Source organism: Chelon labrosus, assembly GCF_963514085.1.
Source record: "Chelon labrosus genome assembly, chromosome: 7".
Classification (NCBI taxonomy): Eukaryota; Metazoa; Chordata; class Actinopteri; order Mugiliformes; family Mugilidae; genus Chelon; species Chelon labrosus.
Window position 1 is genome coordinate 1,027,786 of NC_140343.1, and position 12,513 is coordinate 1,040,298.

Genomic DNA, 12,513 nt, shown 5'->3' on the forward strand with positions numbered 1-12,513 from the left:
GTTCATGGACCATGGATCATTGGTTCTGACCCGTGTGGTTCTGGTCTGAAGGAGTCAGAACACTCAGTGGATCTCAGACCAGTCAGGGGGGCCTCAGCGTGGACCCCCTGACAGGAATGAGTTCAAGGTGTTGATTTCAGATTCAAGCAGATCTCAGTCCAGTCCAGCATCTGTGGGACGTCCTGGACAAACTAGTCTGATCCATGGAGGCTCCACCCCTCAACCTGCAGGACTTAAAGGATCTGGAACACCTTCAGAGGTCTAGAGGAGTCCACGTATCAGGGGTTGTCCAGGCAATGATCTGAATGATCTGAATCTGAGCTCATATGTGTTTTTACCTCTACCTGGTGATGTACCTGTGACCTGCAGTGATTGGCTCAGATGAATGTTTCTGCGTCCTTACCGACCACAAACAGCATGAGGTGGTTGCTCCTCTCTGAGCGGACGTATCGTTGGGGGACTGGATCGTATGTGCAGCTCAAGTTGACGGGAAGCAGCAGCGTCGGTTTCTCCCAGATGCCGAGCTCCCGGCCGGTCACGTTCCTCCTGCAGGACCCGGCCGTGATGGAGTACTGGTCTCTGTAGAGGTGACACCTGGAGGCGGAGCCAGACGGAGGCGAACAGGTGACCTCAACGCTGTCCTCGGGTGACACAAAATGGCGGCTGACCGACAGGCTGGGACTGGGACGGGTGCCTGGAGGGGAGACATGTTGTCTGTGTGTGATGTTTGTCAGAAACAGAAACCTTTTCCTTCAGACTGGACAGTGACCCATTCTTCTCACCCCAGATGGTCACATATTTTGTATCGCTGGACGTGGAGGTGTAGCTCTGGAGATGGTAGTCACACCTGAGGGGGATCTCACTGCCCTCCGGCTGACCTCCCAGCAGCTCCTCAGACGTCAGCTTGAACTCACAGACGTAACTGGTAGCAACCATCACCGTGAACGGGTGGTGAGACCTTCCTCTGTAGAGGCGACAGTCTCCTCCTCTGTAGTCGACAGGAAGCGTGCAGCTGACTGTCGTTGACTCTCCGACATTGATTTCATCGTCGCTCAAGATGAGCCACGGTTTATCTGCAGAGACAAGACACGAGGACTCAGTCTGTGGAGGTTATCCAACACTGACGCAACCACTGGGATAAGACGGGGCAGAGGAACCAGAACCAGTGTTTTAATGTAGAGCTGCTTAGAAGATTTTGCGTCTTCATAATTTTCTACATTTCTTCATAAAAGTGACTCAAAACATCAACAGATACTGCAGGTACAGTTCTGAAAGTAGACAAAGAGAACCCGATCAAACACAAGAAATAAACTGCGGTAACTGCTGATCAGTGGTCTACAGCAGCTTGGAGGAATTTTAGCCCATTCCTCAGAACAGAACCACTTCAGTTCTGAGATGTTGGTGGGTTTCCTCACATCAACTGCTTGCTTCAGGTCCTTCCACAACATTTCTATTGGATTAAGGTCAGGACTTTGACTTGGCCGTTCCTAAACATTCATCTTGTTCTTCTTTAACCGTTCTTTTGTAGAACCACTTGTGTTCTTGGTTCTCGTTGTCTTGCTGCATGACCCAGTTTCTCTTCACATTTTCTCGTTGTCGTCATGATTTAGTAAAAAACAGAAAAAGTCAATCTTTACAGAGGTTTTTGGAAACTTAACTCACCTGTCCAGACGTACCTGGCGGCAGCCGTCCAGCCTGTCAATCAGTCAGAGACAAACAAGAAGATGAGGACAACGGACGCTCAGGCAGACAACTTTGAAATTTGATTTAAATATGATCATATCTGTGTTACATAAATCTTGAAAGTGGTCAGATCCATGTTGTCAAGTTAAAAATTGAGTCCTTCTGTAAACTCACAGCAGAGCGACAGCGTGACGACCAGAGTCAGATCCATTGTTTACCCTCCAGCTGCTCTGACAGTTTACTGACCGACCGGCTGTTTGAGCAGATCCAACCAGACACAGAGGAGAACCACAACCATAAGGTCTCATTTATAATTAATCAGTAAACGTCATGAGAAAGGAGGAGATTCTGTGTACTGCAAAATATGTTCACAAAACTGCTTCCACGAATCAGAAAACATCACAAATACTGTGAATCCAAACGGACTAATGTTTAAACAGATGATTATTTAAAGAGCTGAGAGGCTTCAGATCAAACTCTTCATTAAGTCTAGACTTGATTAACTCAACATCAGTGTGGACAACAGTTAAAATATACCGTTTGTGCATTTAAATCTAAAAAAAACCATTAAATTCTGCTGCAGTTCCCCTCCTGTCCAGCAGGTGTCAGTGAAATAGCTTTATTAATACAAGAGAGGCTATGCAGAGATTTATGGGTTTAAAATAACAACTAAAGATAAATATTTAAAAATATACTGAATCCAAAAGATTATTGATTAGATAAAAAACGTTTCAATGAGTTTAAAGAAAAACTTAAACATCAACTAATTTAACTATAATGTAAATACTGGAAATCTAAACTTAATCAGTTTAGTTTCTGTCTTGTGAGTTTTCCAGATTTCAGGACCCTGATGGACTCTGGGGGTCCAGACCTGAGCCGTGACCCCGACTCACCCTAACCCTGGAATAAAACAAACGGTCGGGAAAGAGGTTAACGCTGCTCTGACATCGTCACCCTCACAGTTTGAATACGTAAGAATAGATTTAAGGTAAATAAATATATTCATTATTTGCTTTGTGTTCACGAGAAATGTTTTTTTAAACAAAATATTTGAATGACTGAAGGAAAATTTTCACCTAAAAAAATAAACGTCAATAAATATTTGCTGGAAGACGTTTCTGACCCAGTTTTCAGTCCTCTCTCTCTCAGACGCTGAGGTCGTCAGCTGACCTTGAACTGGACCTTCAATCAGATGAAGAGGCTTTGTTTATATTTATGTCTCCCTGTAGACCCCCCGCCCCACCCCACCAGAGGTCAAAGGTCAGAGGTCAGCAGCTGTGCTGATCAATGAATCTCATTAACAACAACACTAAGAGGTGAAACACAAGCTGAGACCCGGACTGTAAATCACGTCGTGGGCATTTCTGCAGCAGCCGGGAGAGTTCATGAAGAAGATCAGTTCAACCCGACTGGAAAAAATAGAATCAACTGAATGTGAATGTGAGTAGAAACATCCTAACGTGTTCACATAAACATATAGATGTTGAATGGTGACATGAATAAGGAGACTAGTTGTATTTCATGAGGAATAAAAACAAGTGTCTTCACCTTCCTGGACATTTTATATAAATTAGACTAATATTCATTATTTTGTCATTTTCTTTTAAAGTTTGGGGATTTTTATATCTGAATTTAGATTTTTTTTAAACCCACCTTGCCTCCATAGTGGTCTACTGTCTATGACGCAATTACTTTCCACCAACTTCAAAAACAGTTTAAAATGTGTGAATTTGCTTTTTTTAAATGTAGCGTTGCCTCGTCATCATTTAATTAATTTAATTTTTATTAGTGTATGAGTCACTAGATTTTCAGTGTATCACAAAACAAACTATTAATTTCTATTTCTGTCTTTATTAAGCGCTAACAAACAAACAAACACACAAACAAACATTCAGAAATTAAACAGTGCAGACAGACAGACTGGACCGTAACAAACTAAAAGGAATTAATGGATTAATCCATCAGCTCCTGTTGGAGGAGGAGAGAGAGTTGACTAGTCACCATGGTAACAGAGTGATGAGTTTGGAGTCTAAACATGATGATGGCGACACTTAAAACAAGACATTTCTCTGTGAGGTTCTGAATAGCAACTCAAACATTTTCTCATAAATTTCATGCAGATGCAAAAATTTTTCTCATCACAAGGTTCATTTAACATCTGTCCTGGAGCTCTCAGTCAGAAAACATGATCTGCTGAAGAATATTTGAAATTTCTGTTTTTTCTGAGCATGTGGTCTTTACCATGTGACGGGATCAACATACTAAAGAAACCTTTCTTTAAGATTGTGTTTTGTGAATAAAGTTTAACTTTGTTTATGTAAAGAATGTAGATGATATTTTTATTTGTTTTACATTGATTTTATTTGTCAGTGTAATCTTGTTATGACTGAGCCTTTGTAGCTCTGAGACGTGGCCGACCAGAACATCTGTTCATTTACTGGACAAGCAAAAGTTTTTGTTTCCTGCTTTCAGACATAAATTAATTTTGACTACACTGACATTTCTACTGACGACAACAACAGCAACACAGACCAGAAGTACAAAATACATTTTGACCAACAGTTTCTACATGTACACAGTTAACTTTTTACAAAAACGCCCCAACAACAAACGTTCATGAATTCAGAGTTTAGCTGCTTCTCAGATATCAAACATTTCATGGTTCAAAATTATGAATTCCAAAATTATCAGGAAAAATAAAGAAAAAGAAACTGAGATAAAAACTTAAACTTGATGTTTTATAGTATATTTTAACAAGTAACAATTTCCGATATTAAAATGAAATTATAGCTGAAATGTATAGAAGTCAATTTTCACCTAGAAGTCATCCTTTTTTTGTTTTGTTATCTCCTTTTGTATTTATTTACCTTCCAATTTGACTCATACAAAATGTTTTTTAACTAGAATTTGACTTTATCTCTGGATTTGGTCAAATCTCCGATGATTTCTCATTATCGGAAAGTTTTGCCATTTAATCACAAATTTCACAACTATTTTTATTTTTTTTATTTTATTCTTTTCTCATTTGTTTTTCGATTTTATTTGAATAAAAATGTGTTTTCATGAATTCTTCTTTACTAGTTAAGTGGACTTCCATCGATAAATATTTTTAGTGTATAAGTATAGAAAAGTCCATTTTATAGGAAGTTTTTAAGAGTCAAAAGATTTGCATTTTTTTTGGACTCTTCAGATTTCCTAAAAGAAAAGATTGCAGAGACAAAAAATGTGACCTCAAAAAAATTAACAAATATTTTTCTTTTGTTACTCAAAACGATGTTTTTTTCAGAATTTATGCTTTACACTTTATAAAAAATTTTAAAAATTAAAAAGCTTTTTCTTTTTTCATTTTCTGGCCAACATTGACTTCCATCTCTAAATTAATCATAAGCATAAGTTGATTATTTACTGGCCGTTAATATACACGATATAGACACCGCCATAACTTTAAAAAACGCTGTTGGACAGTTCTTTTATTAGATGTGAATATTGATGAAAACCAATGTTTCTGATTTAAAAATTCAGGTTTCATTGACTCCATTGATTATATTTTAGAATTATATTTTTTTGCAAAAAGCAGCTGAGCTCTGAATTCATGACTGGGTTTCTATGTGTGTGTGTGTTTTTAAAGAAAGTGGAGGTAAAGAAACATTCCCACAAATTAATTTGTATTTTTTAAATATTGTGTATGTAAGTACTACAGGTTCTAGTTGTTCTTAGAGGGTGAGTATAACGTCTGATTCTTCTACAAGGATCAATAACACTTCCTATAATGCTGCTTAGTAATATCGACCTTCATGACACATCTACAAATGCTGCCTGAAACCTTCACCATGCTTTCACTGTCCGGTCAGTTCTGAGGATGTCTGAATCACTTCCTGGTCTGATCTCATGAGCCACATCCTGGAGAAACTCCTGAGAAACCACCAGAGATCCAGAAACCGGTCGATCCTCCTGCAGGTGCTGGTCGGCTGACTGAAGGTTGTGAGCTATATACAGAGTGTGGACCTCCTCTACCTCAGGGTCACTGGTCCCAGTTCCACCAGTTTAAAAGTCTCCATAAGTGCTGTGAGTCCTGATCGGCTGAAGGTTCGATGCTCACATGTGTTTCCTGTTCAAACACATCCTCCTCTCCTGCCCTCCCTTTCAGCCGGGCGTTTAGGACGAGGAGGTGACGTTCCCCGAGGACACTGCGGTCGTCTCTCGCGGCGAGTACTCCGCCTCCTCCTTGTTGGGGTGGGAGGAGTTATCTGACTTGCTGCGGCTAAACTCCGCCCCCATGATTGGCCCCGTGAACTTGGCGTGCGGCCGGATGCAGGCGGTGCAGCACAGCAGCGTCTTGATGAAGGCGCGCCGCATCTCGTTGCTGGTCAGCGTGTAGATGAGCGGGTTCATGGCGGAGTTGAGGACGGCGAGCGCCAGGAACCACTCGGCCTTGTAGAGGATGGGGCAGCTCAGCGTCTCGCAGGCCACGTCCAGCAGCAGGAGGATGAAGAGCGGCGCCCAGCAGGCGATGAAGCAGCTCAGGACGATGATGACGGTCTTCAGCAGCGCCAGCGACTTCTCCGAGCTCTTGCTGTTGGTGCCAGTGTTGCTTCGGCCGTTGGTCACTTTGCGGAAGCTGAGTTTGCGACTTCGAGTGCGAACCAGTGCGTAAATCCGAGCGTAGAGCACCACGATGGCCATGAGGATGATGCTGAAGACGGTGGTGCAGAACAGGATGTAGGTCTTGTGGTAGAGCGGCAGCACGGTGGAGCACTTCGCCATGCTCTCAATGCAGTTCCAGCCCATCACCGGCAGACCGCCCAGCACCGCCGCTATCATCCACACGGTGCTGATGAGCAGGAAGACGCGGCAGGTGTTGCCGTTGTTGTGCAGCTTCATCTTCAGCATGGTGAGGTGGCGTTCGATGGCGATGGCCAGGAGGCTGAAGACGGACGCCGCCAGCGCCACGAACATGCTGCCCTCCCTGAAGAACCACTGCGTGGGCGTCAGCTTGTAGGTGTTGGCGCCCGACAGCAGGATGTTGGCGGTGTAGACGACGCCGGCCAGCAGGTCGGACAGCGCCAGGTTCCCGATGAAGTAGTACATGGGCTTGTGGAACTTTTTAGTTCTCCAGATGGTGGTGAGGACCAGGATGTTCTCCAGGATGATGAAGCAGCACACGATGATGAAGACCACGGAGTCGGCCTTCAGACCCGAGTCCTGCTGCGTCTTACGGAACTTGCCGGTGTAGTTGTAGTGTTTGGCGATCAGTTGGGAGTAGCTGAGCTCAGCCATGGCCTGCAGCTGCAGCAACGGTCCAGCAGGGGGCGCTGTGTCCTCAAACTTCAGTCCTTCATGTCAGGTAGCGACCATGAAGAGGAGCAGAGAGAGTCCTGCTGCTGGACGGGGACATGTTCCTGCAGAGGGACACGATAAAATCTTTAATCACTCGTCTCAGATCAGATCCTTTAAACGCTTTAAATCCTCAAACTGATCTAAAACAAAACCTCCGATCTTCACTGAAAGTCCAAGTCCAACATTTAAAGTTTCATTTCTGGTTCTTAAGCCACAGATTCTTAACTGAGCCAATGAAACCGTCGACTGGTTTCGGATCAAATCGGTCTGAGACGCTGCTGACTAAACAAAACTGAAGCTGCTCAAACGTCCGAATTAAAACTGTCGAGCTCCTCAAACATGTTTTAACACACAACACACATTTTAAACTCCCACAACTCTGTACAGTTTGTACTTGTTTAATGTTTCGCTTTGTTTTATTTTGGCACTTTTTATCTGTCATACTTCCACGGTCACAGACGTTCCACCAATAAAAACATAAACTGTCAAAATATTTTCACATTTTGGTGAAAAACACCGTTTTTAACTCTTTCATCGTAAATAGTTTAAGATGTTTTAAGTTTAAATGCGTAAATGTTCACTGTGAGGATTCATAAAAGTAAATCTTTTAACAGGTTCATAATCATCTCGTTAGTGAACAAACATCCTTTAAAACAATAGTTAGACCATCAGACATAATAACTTATAAACTGTGAATCTGTCAGACCATTAAAACTATAATTTATGTCCATTAGGTACGGAACATATATATGGTCGATTAAAAATGACTTCTCAAACTAGTGCAGCCAATCATGTCATAAAAGTTAAGTTAAATGGACATTTATGAATCAGTTTCTTTTCATTGAGGCGACACAGAAACAGGAAACACATCTTCACTTTGGTTCCTCTGAGTTTTATTTTGTCAGAAAAGCTGAATAATTGATACTTTAACTTTTATTTGTACAAATGTACAAAATGAAAACATCTGTCAATATTGTTAGTTTTAAAAATGTGCTTTATTTAATTTCGCATATTTTTATTTTTTTTTAATTGTGGCACTATTTGTCCTCCATACAGTCACAGAGTTTCGTCTGAAATTCGTCATGAAAACCATCAAGTGCCTCCAGGTCTTTGCTTTTTGGTGAAAAACACATCTTTTTAACAGTTTAATCGTAAATAATTTTATACTCTTAATCCATATTTAAGTTTAAACGGGTCATTTAAAGAGACAGTAACACCTATATCTTCACTTTGAATCATTAAATCAAAATTAAAATTATTAATAAAACTGTACATTTGTGTCCAAACAGCTCAATAGTTGGACAAACACTCACAGATCGTCTCTTTAATCTGTCTCCTCAAATGTTCCTTTAATTCACTGAAGAGTCTGCAGAACTTTTTATTCTTTTTTTCGCCTCATTACATCAAACATCTCGGAGACGCGACTTTAGGCGTCAGTTTGGAGGAAAAGTTGCTTCGTGAAACATTTTATTAACGTTTTATTATCACAAGGAGAAAAGTCTCGGCGGTATTTCCTAATAAAAACGAGCTCTCAAATAAAATCGGATCTATTCCATCAAACTGACCTGAGGCTCCGCCGTTTTCCTCCTCAACGCATCTGAAGCTTTAACGCGACTCCAAGACCCTCGAGTTTAGTTTTTAATCCCACTGAAATTAACTCTGCAGCGGTTTCTACCGAAGATTCACACGAGATTAAAAAAAAAAGAAACGAAACGAAAACGATGAAAAGAAGAGAAAAGTGGATTTAATTTTACCTTCAGTCGGAGTCCGGAGGGAAAGAGTCCGAGAGCAGAGAGAAGGGAAGCAGAAACACACACTCCAAAACACACACACCGAGGAGGAGGAGGAGGAGGAAGATGCTGCCCTCCTCCTCCTCCTCCTCCTCCTCATTGTGCCGCGTTATTCTAAAGATCATCAATCAAACGGATCAATAAGAACAATAGAAACACTGATCTGTTAAACGTGTTTATTCTTAGTTTCTGCTCATTTCAAGCTTTTCCTCTGAGTCACATCATCAGTGAGTTGATTAAAGTAAAACTCTGTTGATACTTTATGGATTTAATGATGAATTCTAGACGAACATGTATGACTGTATGGAGGACGAAGAGTGTCGAAATAAAATAACAAGAAAATAACAAGAATTTTTTTTTAAAACATATTGTCACGTGTTTCCTTTTCATTTACACATTTACTTTCACAACTGACTAAAAAATAAAAGTTAAAATATCAATTACGCAGCTTCTCTGTCTTAATTTTTGATGTAACATCAAAATAAAATTACCAGAAACCAAAGTAAAGATGTTTTTTTCAGCTTCAGTGCAAAGTAAGTCATGAATAGATGAGGCTGAATTACCAGGGCCGTTTCTAGCTTCGTGGGGGCCCTAAGCAAGATGCTGTTGGGGGCCCCGAGTTTGTCAAACTACGATGAAGAGATTCCTAACCCTCAGATGGTCCACTAAGACGCCACAATCTATTACACTTCATGAGCAAAACAGGCTAGAGTTAGTATTAAACATCTTAAGTTGAGCCACTCAGGCAAGTTAAACTGATGAAAAACTATAATACAAGGAAAACAACAATCCTCTATGAGTCAATAAAAAAAACAGATTTTGAGTGTTTACTTTAAATAAATAAAAAAATACAACAAACCAACATCTATTTTAAATGCAAGAATGAAAACAAAACAACAGTGATGTCCTCATGTGACAGATACTTGCCCGTCTCATGCATGGTTGATGACGACTGTGATGGTCCTGGAGCTTCCTGGTCAGGATCCTCTGGCTCAACGTCTGGAGCTCCAAAATATTTTAGAATTGCTCCTGCAAAGACAAAGCTCCTTATCAAGCAAAATAGATCATGAGCACATATTCCTATTTTATAACTCTAGTGATGTTGCAGTAATACAGAAAATTTAAATTAAAATTAATCTGTTTTTATATTAAACATTGTGATGTACAGTGTCCCTTTAAAGCTTGTACCTAATTACAAAGTTGTCACTTTTAAGAGTTTTCTACGTTAATTTACGCATTGGACTAGTTAAAGTAATAAAACTAAGATAAATGATCCGCTACCACAATAGTCTAAAATAATAAACACAATGCCTCATATTTATGAATCACTTAAAAAACAGACCTTTCAAATATTGATTTAAATTATAAAACAGTAGCACTTCTAAACTTAGTAAATGAATCCTCGGTAATGCTAAAATAATGTGAAGTGTCAAATATCTGAGAGACAACTTCCACTGAACAATGACATAGCAGACTACAACATGCCCTCCCTCCCTGTAGTAATAATAATAATAATAATAATAATAATAAATGGGTCTGGAGTCAGTCAGTCATTCCATGTAAGGACAGACTGTCCATTCACATGAGACATATTCATTTTATATTAGACAACTTTCATGAAGAAAACACTAAAGCTAGCTAACATTTATCCAGGGCTAGCTAGCCGGCTAGCTAACATTTATCCAGGGCTAGCTAGCCGGCTGGCTAACATTTATCCAGGGCTAGCTAGCCGACTAGCTAACATTTATCCAGGGCTAGCTAGCCGACTAGCTAACATTTATCCAGGGCTAGCTAGCTGGCTAATATGTTATCGTTATCTTTTTACTGTTTTTCTTCCTCCGTTTTTCTGCGCCACTGAGATAATTTCTTTTTAATGCCATTACTGTGTTTGTTTTGTTTAATATTCATGCTAAAGGGAAAGATGAGTAGCTGTCAGTCATTCCCATCTTACCTGTCGGCGGCCCGGTACGTCACGTACGTCACTCACTGTGTGACGGTGCGGTCCAATGAATATGACGTAATAATGCCACAAAAACACCAGCCACAGCTGATCATTGCAGTTTATTTTATACATTCGCCTAGTTCACATATAGCAAGAAACGGCTCTGATTAAATTAGATAGTTCTTAGCTTGCTAACTGTTCTAGATGCTAAAAGTTTGCTAGCAGGTGGAAAACACATCGTTCTCACAACTTACAGCTGATGACACAAGTTGAACATCAAACATTTTTCTGTGTACGCGATCATCAGTTGTAAGTCAATAGTTGCTAGGCAACTGTCGGCATCTTGAAGCCACCAAGGCTAACACCTAGCGAGCTAATAACCAGGTAACTTGATGTAGGATATGTAAAGGTGTAACAAGAGGATGAGGTGGTTGAGAATATTAGTTCTAAGATTTAAACTCTACACGACTAAACTACGATTTATTAACCTGACCTCTACCACGTCTGAAAATTAATGGAAACATGACACGAACTTCTCGTAAACAAGGTCAACACGTTACTAAATTCCTCCACACATAGGATTTAATGAGATTTATTTAGATGTTTAATCTCTTGATCAGTAGATGTAAAAATAGTTTAAAGTGAAACCAGAGAGAAATTTCTTGGACGCCTTCATGTTGACACTTCAGGACAGGAAGTTACATCACAACAACAGGAAGTACTGACGTCATGAAAACATCGTGCCTCCTAGGACTGATGAAGTATATAATAAAGCTTTTTTTTTTAACACTGATGCCATCCTAGAGAGGTGCATTGTGGGATCAGCTGTTTGCGGGATGTGTCTGGCCTGCGACCTCACTTCCTGTCCGGGCTGCTCCATTGTTTCGGAACTGGGGGTCGGCTGACTGTAACCGCGGTAACAAAGGGGTTGAGGTCACCTGTGAGGTAAACGTTGAATACCTAGCATTGTTCAAGTCTTTTTGACAAACTGGGAGCTCTGGGGAGATCATGTGGACACACCAGCAGTTTAAACTGAAAGTAGTCTGAGTCAGTATCTTCAGATCTATCCAGTAAACGTGTATAATCCCAGTCTATTCCATTAAATCACCAATATATGTTCAGAAAGATGCTGGTTTATGTTGATGTATAATAATATACTGGGATTATCCTGGGACCATGATAAGAGGGGACTGTCAGTGGGTGTAAACCGGGTCCATGTTGAGTCCATACTGTCGTTGGACATGTGACCCGTCCACAGTCGGTTTCCATTTTACTGAAAATGGAGCTGAGATGAACAGAAAGCGTCGAGAGGTGGGGAGGATGGGGGAGGGATGGGGGAGGAGGTGATGGGGGTCCCCGGGTAACAAAGGCCTCTTTCCTCAGAGCTGCTGACTGTATTCAGGCGCTGCATAGCTGGGCGTCACCATGGCGACGGCTGGAGGGAAACGAGGGGGAACCGAGCGGCAGAACGAGTCTGAAACTGAGGAACCGAGAAAAAACAGAGAGTTTAGTTCTTTAGGTTATAAAGTGTTTCAGGAGGTTTGTCTGGAATGAAGCAGATCAAGTGTTCAGGTCCAGGTCCACGTCCCGGTTCTGGTCATTGGTCCCAGACTTGTTCTGGACCAGTGACCAGTAAAAAGTTCAGGTCTTTGTTTTTATTAGTTTGGAAGTCTTTGGTTTATTCTGGTCCTACTCTTGATTCTGGTCCTGCTCCTTGTCTCAGTTCTGAGTTTGCTCTTTGCCCTTGTCCTCGAAGCGGTC

General features: G+C 41.0%; 1 protein-coding gene across 2 annotated transcripts; it reads right to left on the reverse strand.

Moving 5' to 3' along the window:
• Positions 1–3,344: 3,344 nt before the first annotated feature.
• On the reverse strand, positions 3,345–8,823 carry s1pr1 (sphingosine-1-phosphate receptor 1). Of its 2 annotated transcripts, none has more exons than XM_084547824.1 (2): positions 8,775–8,823; positions 3,345–7,082 (listed from the first exon to the last, which is right to left on the reverse strand). In XM_084547824.1, the coding sequence occupies exon 2, from the start codon at positions 6,958–6,960 to the stop codon at positions 5,839–5,841; it is 1,122 nt and encodes a 373-aa protein (XP_084403950.1). In that variant the 5' UTR covers positions 6,961–7,082; positions 8,775–8,823; the 3' UTR covers positions 3,345–5,838. The 2 variants fall into 2 exon arrangements, with proteins under 2 accessions (XP_084403950.1, XP_084403951.1); XM_084547825.1 differs by lacking the exon at positions 8,775–8,823 and adding an exon at positions 8,586–8,700.
• Positions 8,824–12,513: the final 3,690 nt, after the last annotated feature.